This window comes from Prunus persica, chromosome G4 (genome assembly GCF_000346465.2).
Source record: "Prunus persica cultivar Lovell chromosome G4, Prunus_persica_NCBIv2, whole genome shotgun sequence".
Taxonomy (NCBI): Eukaryota; Viridiplantae; Streptophyta; class Magnoliopsida; order Rosales; family Rosaceae; genus Prunus; species Prunus persica.
This window is the reverse complement of record NC_034012.1, coordinates 13,677,198-13,693,888: the sequence shown is the minus strand read 5'-3', so window position 1 is coordinate 13,693,888 and position 16,691 is coordinate 13,677,198. Positions and strand designations below refer to the sequence as shown.

Here is a 16,691-nt window from a genome sequence, read left to right as displayed (position 1 = left end):
TGGTGTTGAAAGTAGATAAAATGGTTAGGTATTTATAGGGAAAAAATACATACATTTTTGGTATTTTTTTTAAAAAAATTTCAGAATTTTTTCGAATTTTTTTGGATTTTTTTAAATTTTTTTGGCCAAAAAAATGAGAACCGTAGGATTTCTGAAAAAAATCCAATTGGAGCCACCCGGTGACGACACGTGGCAGTAGCCGTTGGAGCTAACATCATCGATGACGTCACGATGACGTCAGCGCACTTCAGTCAAATTTTTTTTACCGTTGGCGCGTGTATTACACGCGCCAACAGTAAAAAAAATTTGATTTTAGTGCGCTGACGTCAGCTCAACTCGGGCTCGAGCCCAGTCTGATTTCGCCCTTGGGCTTGCCCGGGCTCGTGGGACCCGCAGCTTGCCCGGGCTGGATTGCTTGCGCTGGAGCTGGACTCGGGCTCCTTTTTGCCTTTTGCCTGGGCCAGCCTCTACCGCTGGACTTGCTCTGAGAGATACACCACTTCAAGGTTAATATCATCAATGCCTTCAATGCCACAAAATGTTTGTAGACGTTTTGATTAAACAATATTCTAAGTTACTCTAATATATAAGGAGGGAGATTCAACTCGAGTGAAAGAAGCGAACACATTATTTTGATAAACTAGTCTATCTTACGTGTGTGACATTTTCGCTTTGAAATTTATCAAATGAAATTTGGTATTTGAATTTTTTTTTTTTTTTTTTTTTTTTGGTTAAAGCCTGAATTTAACAATAAATAAATTTCATGAGTTCGATCAATGGTATAAACCTTTAGTAATCTAATAAATAAATAAAACATTTACGGGCATAAAATTGAAATCAAATTAAATTATCGGGACGAAAGTAGAAACTCGTTAAACTATGGGGACGGGGATGAAAAGTGTATTCAGTGATCAAACAACAAAAACACAGAAAGAGAGAGTCAAAATAGGTCCACCTTGTCCTTTGTCGAATCCCGACCCTTAAGAAAATCACAATTAGGGTTTCTCCTGGTGCCTAAATCCTAATCCCATCTCCTCTCTCTCTCTCTGTGCTCTGTCTCAAATTCCGACCCAATACGACAGTCGTGAAGAAATGGATCTAGAGGTGGTGGGCCGCCACGCTCTGTTCTTCGACGACGACGCCAGCGCCTCGTTCGTGAACTCACGCGACGCCCTCGTCGAGTGGAACTCGCTCTTCATCGACCGCTACGATGTTCGCCACCTCCTCTCCGGCCCTCTACCCCCTATCACGCGCCGACGACATCTCACGCGTTCATCCTCCTCGCCGCCGCCTCAACCTGATGCCGCTCTCGAGTTCGAGCTCGATCAGGAGCGGTACCTCGATTTACCGTCACCGTCTGAAGAACCAGAACAAGGTAAATTAGTCAAAATCAGTGAAAAAGTTGTCAGCTTTTATTTTGAATTTAAGTAATTGTTTTTTTATTATTATAGTCTGGATTGGTCTGCATTGAATTAGTTAAGCTTTGGTTATTGAAACATAAGGAAATGATACTTTTAAGGGAAGAGAGTGGTGAAGCAATCGCTTTCATATTCAGGATTTGTTATTTGGTAGATATTGTATGGTTTCTGAGAAGAGGGATATTGTAGAGGAAAATTAAGGGCTAAAAATTAGTTTGTCAAGATAGCACACGGGAAATAGTTGCATTAGTTTTATGCTTTATAGATGAATTTGCCATGCTGCTGTTTTGTTTGGTGCTTAGTAAGGTTTCATTAAAATCAAAATAGTTTTTGCACTTGAAATGCATTGGTTTTTAAGATTTTCCTGCCTGGTAATGTGGTTTTAACTTGCCGAGAATCCAATAAATACGTAAAAATTGTTTGGTTGCTACATGAATACAAACATTTATCTGCCTGAAAATAAAGAAGGGATTTGTGGGCTTAGCTTGATATTTGGCGTGCAACTATCAGATGGTAATAGAATTCATGGCGATTGAATTAAGTGTGGACTTTGCTTTATGAAGACCCCTCAGAAGAATATGCCCCACATAGACCTTAGGTCTTGATTCATTGGCCCTCTTGTTTTGTATCGCAATTGGAAATGAGCCAGATCCTGAGAAGAGGTGTTCTTTTCTTGCCTCATTTTCTTGGGGCTGAGTGTAAGACTATGATTGAGAGACGGAGTTTGGTGACTATCTTGTATTAGTGCTATTGTTTTTGCATTATTTTTTCAGTTTGCAGGATGGAATATAATTTGCAACAGTTGCATATATCAGAGACACGAGTAAGAATATTTCTGATCTAACTGTAGCTTTTATTGTTATTTTCTTTTGCCTCCATGTTTTGTGCCAGTTGGCTGTGTGTATCAATGACGCCGCTTCGGGTAAAATTGATGTTTGTAAGAGATTATGATTATTAAGCCTTTTATGTCCAGATACAGGTAATGATCCAGAACAGGCAGATGCTGGTGGCTATCATACTGTTGGCTTCTCATATGGAAACCCAGATGAGTTCACTGAGCAGAAGAATAATGATACTGAGCCTGTTTTTCAACCAGCCTTTCCAGTGCCGGAAAGCTTAATTCAAAACCTTGTAAGCCTACTCCCTCATGTTTCCTATTTGTCTCTGTACAACTTCATATGACCTGGATATTATTGTTTGTTTGATGGTTAACAAATGCTGCAAGATGATAATTGCTAGGGTACATGTGTTATTCTAAGGCTTACCATGTCTAAGTTTCAGATGCTCGGAGAAGGCATGCGGTTCTTGTGACCCAAGGGGCTGTGCAGGTGGGATTAGGATTGTAGAAATTTACTGAATCTTTACTGCTTGTGAGCAAATTGGAAGAAACATATCTTGGTAGAGTTGTGTTTTCTGATATTTGTGGTTATCTGACATATGTGAGGTTCTGAGTGTTTATTTTAGGTATTCTTTTGCGGTATTTATTTGTCTTTTTATTTTGAGGTGAAATCTGCATTTGTGGAATTTCTCCATATTCTGAAAGATTTTTTTTTTTTCTTTTCTGTTTTTTCTCCCTTAGCCTCCAACAGAAAAGTTACATCAGATCATTTCAAGAACTGCTACATTCGTCTCCAAGCATGGTGGGCAATCAGAAATTATTTTGAGGGTGAAACAAGGAGACAATCCTACGTTTGGGTTCTTGATGCCTGACCATCATCTTCATGCCTACTTTAGGTTTCTTGTCGATCACCAAGAACTCCTGGAGTATGATACTGATGGAAAATCTCTAGATGAAGAGAAGAAAGCTGATGGTGGGATTGACCAGACAGGTGGCGCATTGTCTTTGCTTGGTTCTGTATATGGGTCTGGAGAGGATGAGGATGGTATAATTGAGGATGCACCTGAATTGGGAAAGCTCAAGTCCGTCGAAGCTGTTAATGCTGTTAGTGCATCTGTTCCTCATGGATCAGAACAGATAGAATCTTCTGGAAATATAGCTGGGAAAAATGATATTGTTTCCAAGAGTCCATGTATTCCTTTGAAAGAAAAAGTTAATGTCATTAAACATAATCGCACGGTTAGCACAGTTAAAGGTGGAGCTATTAGTGGGACGAAGAAAGGAAGTGATGCCTCAGGATTGGTTTCCACTGCTGCCAATAAGTCACATGCTCCTGCTATGCCTAGCACACCCAAGGTTGAACTACCCATTTTGGAGCCACCGCCTGATCAAAAGAAAGTGGTTGAGAAAATAGTTGAGTTCATATTGAAAAACGGTAGAGAATTTGAAGCTGTTTTGATTGAACAGAATTGTAAACATGGAAGGTTTCTGTTCCTTATGCCATCCAACCAGTATCATTCTTACTATTTAACAGTTCTTCAAAAAGCTCAGGAGGTGCGTATGTGCTGATCCTGTAATGTCTTTAATGATTTTATGCTTTTTGATTGAGTTTCTTTTTGATAAAAATGAAAGAATTCTGGGTGCCTTTGCCCCCAAATTTGTGAATCATCCAGCTATTCTATTTAGGGTGCATATGTTCCTCTATATGTTGTCTTGTATTAGTAGGCTATTTTCTTAAACTGCCTTGTGTTGTTTATCATTCATGTACATTTTGGATATCAGTTGGAAGTTATTAAATTTATATTTGATAAGAAGAGTAACTCTCCATTGCACACAAGAACTGATGTATGTCTACCTAAAAGCCGTCGGGTTGCCAGCCTGCATATGGTTTACTAGCAATCCAAGGGTCTTTAAGTAGATGCAAATCTGTGTACATTGGAACATTGCTGTTTGTGAGAATATGTAAATTTGGATTTTGTGAGTTACCAGAGAGTTTGATAGTGGTAATTTTTTGAAGTCTAATTTTTTAGCGCATATAGAGGTTAAATCTATGTTGTGAAAATTTAGGTTTGTTTATGTCATTCTTCCTTCACATCCTTTGTTAGTATCTGACTGATTGATGCTGTATAGTTTCCATATTACTGATATTTATGACTGTCTCTTTTCCTGCAGTCCAAGTTACCTGGCAAAGGATTGGTTTCTGAGAAGCATGAGTCAGTCGGGCATGTAGTGGACAAGAAAACTGCTAAGGAAGGTGATACCGCCTCATCAGGATCTGCTGGTCATGATCTACCTTTTGATTATGACAGGAAAGAGAAATTTAAGATGGTAATTAGCAAGTTAAAGAAGGATGGACATGATCCGCCTTCTAAAGCTAGCGAACCTCAGTCTGGAGTCAGTCTGGATACAGCTGCAGCTATTCTTCAGGCAGCCACAAGAGGCATCAAGAATCCGGGTCTAGAGATATTCCCAAAGTCATCGAGTGGTATAGGTCAAGGCCATAGCAATGAGGGTGGGCGAGATTTGAGCTCGGGGAGTCTACATACATCTCAACTTCAAACTTCCGTTCAAAAGGAAAATTTTTCTGGGGAGCCTCACATTCCCGTCCCTGTTGCCAAGGCTATTGCAGAGACGGCTGCACTTGCAGCCGCAAATGAGGCTGATTCCTCTGAAGCATCCTTGACCAGAGAGCAGAAACTGAAGGCTGAGAGATTGAAACGAGCAAAGATGTTTGCAGCCATGATAAAAAGTGGATCTGCACCATTGAAAAGTGAATCATTGCGTGGCTTATCGGCTGAACCACCAGAATCTGGGATTTCCTCTTCAGGTAATGAGGTTGTAAATCTTTCAGCCAAAGAAAGAGAAGGCAGTTCAGTTCCATTAGAAGCTGATATTTCAGATAAGGTTGAGGAGTTTGAGAAGAAGCATTCTGTTGATGATTGTAACGAGCGGCGATCAAAGAGGAGCTACCGTGCCAGATCTAAAAGGCATGAAGGAGAAGAAGAAAGTGACAATGATTTAGAACAAGAGGCAGAGGAAGAAGAAGATAAAAGGGGTCACAAACACTCAAGGAAGAAGCGTCGGTCTCATCATTCTTCAGAACATAGTAGGGATAGGCATAAACACAGAAGGCATTCCTCTTCTAAGGATGGAGATTCTCGGCGCCATCGTAAGCATGACAGTTATGATGATGAGAAGCATCGGCACACGCGGAGGAGGCATAAGAGAAATACCTCTGATGATGAACATCAGCCTCGAAAAAGGAATAGGCATGAGAGTTCCTCTGATGATGAGCATCGGATTTCCCGACGAAGGTATAAGCATAGTGACTCTTCTGATGATGAGCACCAGCATTATAGGCGGCGGCATAAGCACGATAACTCCTCCGAGGATGAGCATCTGCACCGCAGCAGATCGGGAAAGCATAGGAAACCCGAGCCTGAAAAAGAAGCGGATTTAGAAGAAGGGGAGATCTATACAAAGGTAGATCAATCAAAAGCTAGTGAGGGTGATCATGCTAATAGGGAAGCTTTTGTGGATTTTTCGAAGTCGCATCAAATTGGAAGAGCTCCATCCCAGCCCTCTCAAGCTACTGAGGTCTCGGATGATCTCAGAGCCAAAATCCGTGCCATGTTGATGGCAACCTTGTGAGAAAGGCACGATTGTAGGTTTCATTTGTTGTAAGTTGTAAAAACAGTTCAAACAATTTGTCTTGATTTTATCTATAACCCGAATATCATTATTCTGAGTTCGAACTGCAGACTGCTGCCTATCAAGTCCTATCCTAGGCCCTGCTCAGGACACTTGTATCTTCAAGCTTTTCAATTTACAGAAATCCCAAAAATTAACATATATGTAGAACGGATCAATTGCATAATTTGCATCAAGTTTTTGTTATTCACACAAGCAAATTCTGTATGGTACTTGTATCTCCGCTTATTTTATTAATTTGTTCAAAACCTTTTAAGATAACTGATAAATTTTTTTAATTAACAAAAGAAAACGAAGGTGGTGATTGCAACCATAGCTGGTATGTTTTGTATATAGTTTAGGTTTTAAAGAAAAAAAAATGTTTAAAAATTAAGGATTAAATACCTTTTTGGTCACTGGTTTTACATGAAAATTCAATTTGGTCATTGAAAAAAAAAAAATTTAGCTAAATTGGTCATTGTGTTTTCCAAACTTTACAATGTTTAGACATTCCGTTAAGTGCAATTTCTCTTTTTAGGAAGCACATTCAGTTTCTTTTTTAGGAAGCACGTTTAGTTTCTTCCTCTAACTCAATGAATTAGGGTATATTGTGCTATTAGTGTTTAACAAATTAGGAAAAATCTTGGATTGAAATAGAAATTGTGAGGTATAAGGTCATGGATTGGATGCTATATTGAAGCCTGAATCAATTGAGTGAGAATTGTATTGTCACTTCGGATGACAAGGAGACGTACTCAAGGTGATAGAACACCAAAAAATATTGGTAAGTTGTTGATTTTATTTTAATTTGGTTTGGATTTTTTTTTTTTTCTTATACCTCATAATTTTGATTTCAACTCAAGATTTTCCCCAATTTGTTAAACCCTAATAGCTCAATATACCCTAATTTGTTGAGTTAGAGGAAGAAGACTGAAGATGCTTCCTAAAAAATAAAAAATAAAAAGTACACTTAACAAAAGATAATGAAATGTCTATAAATTGTAAATTTTAGAAATACAGTGACCAATTTGGTTAAATGTTTTTCTCATTGACCACATTGAATTCCAAAAAAATATTTAGCCCAAAAATTAACGAGGACAAATTTTTTGGAACCTAGTATAATGAGAAAACTTAAGGGTGGAAAACTGGAAACCGTTTGCATAAGATCATATGCCAAAACCATTGGCTGAACAGAATTCTTTAGGAGAAGAATGAAGAAAAGACAAAAAAAATAAAATGGTCTTCATTAGTCAAAGGAGAGGACAGGTGAGAGTAGTTGGAGGAGGAAGCCTAGTCGGAAGAAGGTCAGTCGTGCCAAATCTGAATCTTAGAGCATCCACAGTGGGGGGTGTATTTTCGGGGGTGTAAAGCCATTTTTACATTCCCTTTACACCTTTAGGGGTGTGAATATGTTTTTTGCTCCAATGAGAAACAATGTAAATCCAAAGATGCATATTCGATTTGTTTGTGATAATTCTTTTATGTGTGTTTTTTTTGTATGTTTTTATTTTTTAAAATTAATTTTGTGCATGTTGTTAGATTTATTTTATTTTTCCAAATAAATGGACCTAAAAAAATTTAAATTTGGAGAGCATATGATTTTACCTACAAACTAACATAAAAATATCTATGTAGAAATCTGGGCCATTGGAAGTGCAATGCAAAATGCATGAAATCTAGGCCTTTCATTTTGAATTCCAATCCTTCTCATTCTCTTTTTTTCTTGTGACTCCCGCCTGCAAAGGATGTAAAAAAAGATGCAAATGTGCATCTAATTTTACATCTCAATGGTTGTGATATATTTTTATAACCATTTACATCTTCCCATTAGAGATGATTCCGGCTACAAATGGTGTATATTTAACATACACCTCCTTATACACCATCCTATTGTGGATGTTCTTACTTGCATTGAGCACTCCAAATACCCTTTTTTTTTTTTTGGGTGCAGAATTACCCTTAAAATAAAATGGTACTTGAAGGCTAATAATGTCCTAAAGGAGGACTCAACCTTTGACAAAGTGAGATGTCCTATGCTTCTAGTAGGTCTTCAGCGTTAGAGTTATATTTGCGATCTTTGACTAATTTAGTTGGTCAAGGACCAAAACTTTGAAGTACAATATAACATATTGTATTAAGATATAAACAAGTAGCTGCCTTGAAAATAATGTTGCAAGACCGATTAAATTGTCTTGCCAATTAAGAGCTTGAGAAAAATGATATGTTAACTTATCGGGAATGGCTACGAGAAGAAATATAATTATTTTAGTTAATAACTTTCCCATTTTTTATTAATACATATGGAACCAGACAATATATGGGTCTCATTTTGAAAATAGTAATGCAATATCGTCAAAATTAGGAATTAGATCAACTAAAGAGGCTAGTTGATTCAATTCAAATCCCTTATTTTCTCTAAGTTCTCCGATTCCTTAATTACTTCTCTCATTCCAAGTAAGTAAACATGATTGGTGGGAATTTGGTCCAATAAGAAAACTCGAGTATTGTCTAGCTGTAAATTTTATCGCTCTATGTTCAAACCTTTAACGAACGTGAAAGACCTAATACAAATGCTTGCAGATATGATTCAAGATTCCCATTGGTTCGCGGAAAAGATTTGATGGGAATAATTTCTCATGTCCTTTCTCCAAGGTATGAGAAATTGAAGATTTCTTTCCCATGTTTTCTAAAGTTAGGAAAGTAATCAGGAAATACCACTTTATTTCATTTTCTATGTTTGTTTTGCATTTTGCATTGGAATATAAAACAAAGTTTGTTTAATTTTTCAATTATACCCATATGAAATCAAATATAAAAAAAAGAATGCATTTAATGCTATATTGTAATTCTAAATTGTTAAAAGAGACAAAATGGTCATGAAAAATGTGCATTTAATACTGGCCCATTTTCCCAAAGTTTCTCAGGAGAAGGGAAAATGAAAACATAAAGGGGGAGGAGAGTTACATTTCCCCTCCTATTTTTCCATGTGCCAAGCAACCGCTTCCCATGTCATGAACTTACCAAACATGAAAAAACAATTGATTTCCTATCCTCAAGCTTCTTTTTTCATAAACCAAAAGCAGAAAGTGGAAATTAAAACCACTTATTTCCTTTGCTTTGACAAAATTGTAACTCCTATATTAATTAATTTTGGTGATCCAATCCAACCCGACGGGGGATCTTAATTTGGCCACCATCTTGGTCCAACCCTAGCCCCTATCAATAATGAATATTTCCCTACCAAATGTATCATAAGGTAGAGTACTCTTTTTCTTCAATATAATGTTTTTCTGCTCTCTCAATGCTGTCTTATTAAATTCCACCGTCTCTCACTACAATTTTTTCAAACTCTATAAACTTTTTCTTTAATATTCGACCTAACTTTTTCTTTGTGTTACTCTGCAAGTAATTGCATGCCATGCTGAATTGAATCTTATGTCAACACGGCAAGCTTTATTTGTTCGCATTTGGTAAGCATTTTTCTTGTTTATAAAATTAGGGCAAGCAAGCATTGAACCTCAACAAAATAATTTATTAGTCGGTCAAGTTTCAACCCCTTTTCTAAAAAATTATACCATTAAATTTTATTTTTGATTGGAATTATGCCGTTGACGTTTGAGGTAGTACTTTGTGTTATGAAAATAATACACACATTTAGTGGCTTTTTCAAAGTCATCACATATAACTCAGAGACACTACTAACTTTGGAATGGAATGGAAGAATAAATGGAAATATGAATATAAATTTGTTTTTGAGTAAATATGAGACACAACTAATATGGGTATTTTCTTTTTTGCAATAAATTATGTTCGCCACCACTTGTTGGGATGATTCCTTTTTTTTTTTTTTTTTTTTTGTTGGTCTGCACTTGTTGGGTTGATTCCATACAAGAAAGTTTTGTATGCTAATTACATATTTTACAATAACACTAGCCACCAAAACCTTTCGCAAATTGTGGTAGAAATGGGGAGGAAAGGAGATCTTGCGATTGTTTGGACCAGGCTGTTAACACTGTTATGTTAACGGAGGTGTCAAAAAATTGAGATAGGTGACGGGGAGGACACAGGAAAAATGGGAACAAGAGAAGTGCGGAGTTAGGATTTTTAGATTAGAAAAGACCAAAATTTATAATTTATAATAGTAAATGACTTTATAATCTTAAATGAGGAGGCCAACACTGTCATGCGCAACTATATTAAGCTTGAGGGGCTTATCTATGTGCAACTATATTAAGCTTGAGGAGGTGCACGAAGCATGTCTCATGCGATGCTTCTATGGCTTTATTTTTAAGAGGATATGCTAAACTTTCTTGTGTCATATGTTAGGGTATGTTTCTTATCACTTTTGAAAAATAAGTTTAATTTCATCGTTTATAGAGTGAGATAAATGAGAATAAACACCAAATCGATTAATAATAAATCCGTATATATAACATATCAAACTATCTAACAAACACGAGCATCAATCTTAACTCTACAACCATTTAAAACTTGTGAGCAAGCTTTGCCAACTAATCCCTTTTAGACTAGTCTTTAATTAAGCGAAGGTTACCCATTTTGTAGTCTAACTTAAAGTAGTACATGTATATATAGACTCTTTGAATGGACCTGAAGGCTGTACTTATTTGGACGAGTGACTTTCCCCAACTTATTAATCAAAAGGTGCCTATAAAACCAGCCATATCAAAATCAAAAGGTTTCACAGCTATGCATGCAGAAAATAAAAAGTTGATTTTCTAGAGTATTCTGCAGTTTTCTAGAAGTGCAGTCATATTTATTCACAATTATTCAAGCAATATGAGTAATTATATGTAGAGTGGTCCTAAATTACAACTGAATAGTTATTGATACCATATAGTCTCTAGTAGTTTGCCTCTCTTTCAAATTAACTTTCAATACTCACCAACCACAATGTCGTTGGTGCCATTTCAAACCTCAAGTTTGGCAAAATCCACAGATTTTAAAAGGGTTAGAATTTCTCATATTCAAGTTTGTGTGTGTCTTATTATAAACGAAATATGATGAGAAATCTTTAACATATGTAACAAAAAAACCTTTTAAAAAATATAAAATAACTAAAGAAAGGAGAATGGACATGATTTAGTCTTAATGCGTAGGGCGGGGTGAGATGAACATCACCTAGTTAGTAGACCGTGTACATTTTGAGTTGACTGTTGAAAATTAATCTATATGATCATCCTTAATTTTCATATGATAGGCGAAGTCAATTATTTACACGAGCATATATAACAATACTTAAACTATGTAAGAATATTCAAACGCAAGCAGTTCAAGTGGTTAAGAGCATTTATCCCTACATCAAGTGGTTAAAACATATTGACGTAAAAAAAAAAAGTGCAGTTATATATAGGATACATCCATGGCACCATATTTTTTCCTCGTATAACTTTTGAACTATTTGTCATGTATTGCCTCTATATAGATATATAATATTCAAGTCTAAGTCTGCTTAAATTTTTGGATGGTCTCCGATTCCATATCCAGATTCACATAAACAACATGAAATGAAAATGTGAATCCAGACTCACAGAGGATAACTTTTTAGACTTTCTGTGATATTGGAACATTCTAATAATTTCTATTTCAATTATTACGGGACGGAGGCAAAGTATGAAAAAGTGAGAAGGTCGTGACCATATGAATCTAAGAGATAAGATAATATTGTGAGCATAGCATTTCCAAGTTACGTCTTTATTTGTACTTTTGACTTCATTTGGATGATGCAATGTTGGGATATATATTCATCAAATTAAGACTTGAGACAGATAGCGACTTACTTTTCTAAATCAAAATTATTGATGGATTTATATATTTTTTTAATGCATACACAAATGTGTACAAAGGGAATTTTGGGATCATATAATTGTATGATAATATGAACACTCATTTATTTATTTATTTATTTTCTCTGAAACTTGGAAACTTGATTAGCATTAGCCAAATATCTCATGTGAGGAATCAATTAGAGAATCAAGAAACGTGGCAAGTCGAGAGGAGAAATCACCAAACTCTATTTTTAAATCATAATATAAAAATGCTAACTACTTTTTTGTCGATTTTTGGTGATATTATTGGGAGAGAGAAATTTAGATACAGATCCTCATATATTTGGTTAATGCACTTAACCATTTAAATTACAAGTCTCTTTACTATTGATCCAATTATTTATTTAAAAACTAAGAAAATATACACATTATCTTAATTGTAATTAGTCGCTATTTTATAAAAAATCTTTATGCGCGATGGTAAAACCACTTGCATGTTAGTATGATGCTACAAATTTACCCTAATCAAATTATAATAGGTGTACTATATTAGGTTTAGAAATATTATAGTGCTACGTGGCGTTATCAGTCCACTCATGTTAGATTATTTATTTCTATTTATTAATATTGTACTATAGGTTCCTGAAATATAAACCATGTTGTCCATCCATATTATAATACATGTATCGATAAAACGAATATTTCTCCACATCAAAGTTTCATTGAGTACTACCGTGACATACAAATTACTTTTGTTTGACATATTTTTCCTCTTTCAACCAATCCATTACGTATATACTTCATTTTCTCAACTGCTATAATCATATCACATTTCACTCGATTCATCGGGTGACTATATAATGACAATATTTGAATATTGGAACACCTTACCTCACCAAAATTACTACAATTAACTTCTTTTGTACGCCTTTTGTTTTCTTTGATGATTGATTTGATCCAAAACGAGGGCGGTCAAAGAAAACATAAATGGGACCCAGTATAGTCGCAAGGGAGCTTGGCCGTCTATATCGTTGACTCTGCCTTTTCCTCCCTGCACATGGATTGCGCCGGACCAATAGCCCCAATGCACATCAGGAATCAGTCAAACTCACTTCTTTGACACACAACTACACACAACTACATACATTCTTGTATTTTCTCTCCAACAAAATTAGCAACATTTCTTATCTACCAGCTCCTTTTTACTTTTCCTGAAAAATTTCAATGAGTTTTATCATTATCACTTGAAAATTTTCAATGAATTTTATCATTATGATTAAGCTCTAGCAAAATTTCCATGAATTTTAGGTATGAGATAACGTGAGGTTGAACGAAAACCGCCATAACAAATTGTAGAAATGCATAAAAATATACCATTAGATATTATTCAATAATTTTAATGTTATAATACTTTGCAACCATTAGATGATCTCCGACCATCATTGCAAATAGACGCTTTATTTCTAGGTACTTAAGCGAGTGCATTTGATCAGGATGTGCACTTCTATATCTTCTTATTTTTTTCATTAGGGTAGAGTTGAGATGACCATTTTGGAATGCCAATAACACCTATTAGTGAAAATTAATTTCCCAATTTTTTTATAAAAAAATCTGTAATAATTAAGCATATATGTCTTATTGACTTGTGCTAGTAACATGCATGTACCACCCTGCTGCTTTTATCCCTTCCCACAATTGTTATAAAGGAAATGAAAAAAAAAAAAAAAAAACAGATGGAAGGAAGAGTTACCCCCTCTCTCTCTCTCTCTCTCTCTCTCCCCGGCGAATGTGTAGCCACGTGGTGGCTTGACGCATCACCTGACCTCACTCCTCTATTCTCTACCATATTTCATGATGTTGTTGTATGTTAGGATCGATCTCACTCATTTTCAGAATACACATGTTGGTTGGTCTTAGTCCAACCAAACCCTTTTAAAGCCGAGTCTATTGCATCTCTTATGACTTCAAACTTCACTCTTTGGCCTTCATTTCTCTCTCTCTCTCTCTCTCTCTCTCTTTATATATTTTTATTTTATGGACAAACCAAGACGACTGCCCTGTCCACAACAGCTCTCTTTTTCTTCTGCTTCTTCTTCTTCTTCCTACCACCAGCAGCAAACCAAATCCTTCACACATAGAAATAGACTGAATTCAATTTAAACCCTCCAAAACACCATTTCATTCATTTCTTACACAAACCATGGAATCTGCAGCTAGGGATCATTCGATTCACAACTGCAGATCAATCGAGCAGCCTCTACTTTCTCCGGAAACAGCCGTTGATCACGATCATCACGGGAAGCGGATTGTTGATGAGTTGGACTTCTTTGCTGATAACAAGGGTCGTCTGATGGAAATGAGAGATCAGACGGTTGAGGTTAAAGAAGAAGGCGCACATGATCATCACGGCGTTGGTCAAGAAAAGCAACTACCCGACGTAAATGTATGAAAAGTTCTAGTCATATAGTTCGTCCAATATATTTACCGAGTCTTCTTTTTTTTTTTTTTTTTCCTTTGAATTTCTTACACCACCTGAATTAGTGCTAATTGTTTTTGTTTTTCATTTTCTTTTTTTTCATGGTTTTGATTATTATAGACTGGTTTAAATCTTCTCACAACATACACCAGTAGCGACAAATCATCCATGGATGATGGAACTTCATCGTTCCATAATATGGAAGACAAGCATAGAACAAATGAGGTAGGCACGTATATATAAATGAAATATTTGTACTGTTTTTTTTTTTTTTTTTTTGTTTTGGGTTTTTTCTTTCTGGGACTAAATAATTACAAACTATAGGAGCTTGAATTACTATTAATTTTGTTGGTTCATTAATTTAGATGAATTAATATATATTCATGTGAGAAATTAATTTTGGGTTTTCATGCAGTTGGCAGTTCTTCAAGCTGAATTAGGCCGTATGAGTGTAGAAAATCAACGGTTGAGAGTTATGATTAGCCAGGTGAACAACAATTACCAGGCATTACAGGTGCAAATTGTGACACTGATGCAACGCCAGCAAAATCAAAAGGCTGATCATCAAACTCCAGAACAACACAAGGTATATATGTATATATTAATCTGATTCCTTGACTACATAATATATATTTCTTTAATTTCACTAATATCCGCAACTTCATGGGTTTGCTTAGATGATCAATAATGGATCAGTCGTGGTAGAAGAGAAGCAGATGATGAACGGGTTCAACCATATTGTTCCAAGGCAATTTATGGATATGGGCAGGGCTGAGAAAGATGAGCTTTCACAGTGCTCTTTGGAAGGCTGCAGATCCCAAGATTGTTCCGGGTCGCCTCCACGAAACGACATCGTTGAGTCAATGGAGTGCGGCAAGAGTACTAGTCATGTACTTCACAGGGATCTTAGTGGAAGAATTAGTACTACTAATGGAGGAGAAGATAGCCCTGACCAAGAGTTTCAAGGGTGGGTTCCTAAGAAAGTGTCCAAGATGATGAGTCCCAGGGACGTGGATCAAGCCTCATCAGAAACCATGTCCATGATTAAGAAAGCCCGCGTTTCTGTTCGCGCACGATCTGAAGCGTCCATGGTAAGAAACTGTCCTATAGTTGAGATTTGTTTGTCAAACTGTATAGATAGACCATTGATCGATCATGTTGATTCTCATCTGAAAGTGTGATACAGATTACAGTCTTCAATATTAGTAAACGTATTATAACATTAATTGGAAAACTCTGAAAGAAATGTCTTCTTAATGAGATGGGTGTGGACAAATTATGCAGAACATATATATTCAGAAGCAAGTTCTTTTCTGATAATTTCAAACCACACCTCAATAACCCAAACAGAAAACAGGAAATTAAAACACAAATGCTTCTGTTGGAGTATAATTCAACGAGAAATATGGATTTCATCATCCTAATATCAAATTCTCTTGCAGATATCTGATGGATGCCAATGGAGAAAGTATGGTCAGAAAATGGCTAAAGGAAACCCATGCCCTCGAGCTTATTATCGTTGTACCATGGGAACTGGTTGCCCAGTTCGCAAACAGGTACATGCTCTCTTTCTTGTTCTTAGGTTAACAAGTACATACCTCTTTCTTGTTTTTAGATTAACAGTTTGACAGCATAACATGTTAATAACTGGACCTAATTGGAATCGTAATTGACAGGTACAAAGATGTGCAGAAGACCGAACAATACTTGTAACGACCTACGAAGGCCACCACAACCATCCACTCCCTCCTGCTGCAATGGCAATGGCGTCTACAACATCAGCAGCAGCATCAATGCTACTATCAGGCTCAATGCCTAGTGCTGATGGCCTAATAAGCTCAAACAGCTTCCTGGCAAGAAGTGCCCTACCAAACTGCCCACCAAGTTTGGCAACACTCTCAGCTTCAGCTCCATTTCCCACTGTCACATTGGACCTCACTCGAACTCCAACTTCCTCAGAGATGCCACTTGGCCAGCCAAACCAGCTGCCTCCAAGTTTTCCTCAAAACATGATGTCTGTGCCACAAATTCTAGGTCAAGCCCTTTCCAGCCAATCGAAATTCTCGGTTCTCGATAGCTTTCAGGGATTGGATAGCGCTACACACTCATTGGCTGACAAAGTCAATGCAGCTACAGCGGCCATCACTGCTGACCCTAACTTCACAGCGGCTCTGGTAGCAGCCATCACCTCTATCGTTGGCAATGTTCATTCAAACAATAATACCAACAACAATGTTACAACAAGAAACAATAGTGATAGCAATACATGAAATTAAAGTCGTTTTCTTTGGTAATAATAATAGATGTGCACAGTTCAATTTTTCAATATTATCACTTGAGATTAATAAAAGATTCTCATTGATTCAGTATCTTTTTAATTTTCATTCCAATTTTCTTTTGAATACAAGTGATAGTCTAAGCTAGAATCGAGAAGGGGATTTCTCACACTATTAAGAGCACTTCCACCTATCGTGCCATACCCT

The 16,691-nt window shown here is 36.4% G+C and overlaps 2 protein-coding genes across 3 annotated transcripts; both read left to right on the top strand.

Annotated features, from left to right (window-relative positions):
- Positions 915-6,133, top strand: LOC18779743 (splicing factor, suppressor of white-apricot homolog). The gene is made up of 4 exons (XM_020561533.1): positions 915-1,375; positions 2,392-2,549; positions 2,998-3,810; positions 4,429-6,133. Exons 1-4 carry the CDS (start codon positions 1,093-1,095, stop codon positions 5,905-5,907), a joined length of 2,733 nt encoding a protein of 910 aa, XP_020417122.1. The 5' UTR covers positions 915-1,092; the 3' UTR covers positions 5,908-6,133.
- Positions 13,729-16,586, top strand: LOC18780663 (probable WRKY transcription factor 31). Of its 2 annotated transcripts, none has more exons than XM_020561375.1 (6): positions 13,729-14,175; positions 14,329-14,428; positions 14,622-14,794; positions 14,886-15,299; positions 15,651-15,764; positions 15,885-16,586. In XM_020561375.1, exons 1-6 carry the CDS (start codon positions 13,933-13,935, stop codon positions 16,476-16,478), a joined length of 1,638 nt encoding a protein of 545 aa, XP_020416964.1. In that variant the 5' UTR covers positions 13,729-13,932; the 3' UTR covers positions 16,479-16,586. The 2 variants fall into 2 exon arrangements, with proteins under 2 accessions (XP_020416964.1, XP_020416963.1); XM_020561374.1 differs by having other exon boundaries at positions 14,329-14,433; positions 14,624-14,794.

What these genes read in the sequence shown, in the direction of transcription:
- LOC18779743 (XM_020561533.1), top strand. Translation starts at nt 1,093, where the DNA reads ATGGATCTAGAGGTGGTGGGCCGCCACGCTCTGTTCTTCGACGACGAC. An exon ending in GTCTGAAGAACCAGAACAAG is followed by an intron (nt 1,376 to 2,391) that starts GTAAATTAGTCA and finishes TTTTATGTCCAG; the next exon opens with ATACAGGTAATGATCCAGAA. An exon ending in TTCTTCAAAAAGCTCAGGAG is followed by an intron (nt 3,811 to 4,428) that starts GTGCGTATGTGC and finishes CTTTTCCTGCAG; the next exon opens with TCCAAGTTACCTGGCAAAGG.
- LOC18780663 (XM_020561374.1), top strand. Translation starts at nt 13,933, where the DNA reads ATGGAATCTGCAGCTAGGGATCATTCGATTCACAACTGCAGATCAATC. An exon ending in AGCAACTACCCGACGTAAAT is followed by an intron (nt 14,176 to 14,328) that starts GTATGAAAAGTT and finishes TGATTATTATAG; the next exon opens with ACTGGTTTAAATCTTCTCAC. An exon ending in AAACTCCAGAACAACACAAG is followed by an intron (nt 14,795 to 14,885) that starts GTATATATGTAT and finishes GGGTTTGCTTAG; the next exon opens with ATGATCAATAATGGATCAGT.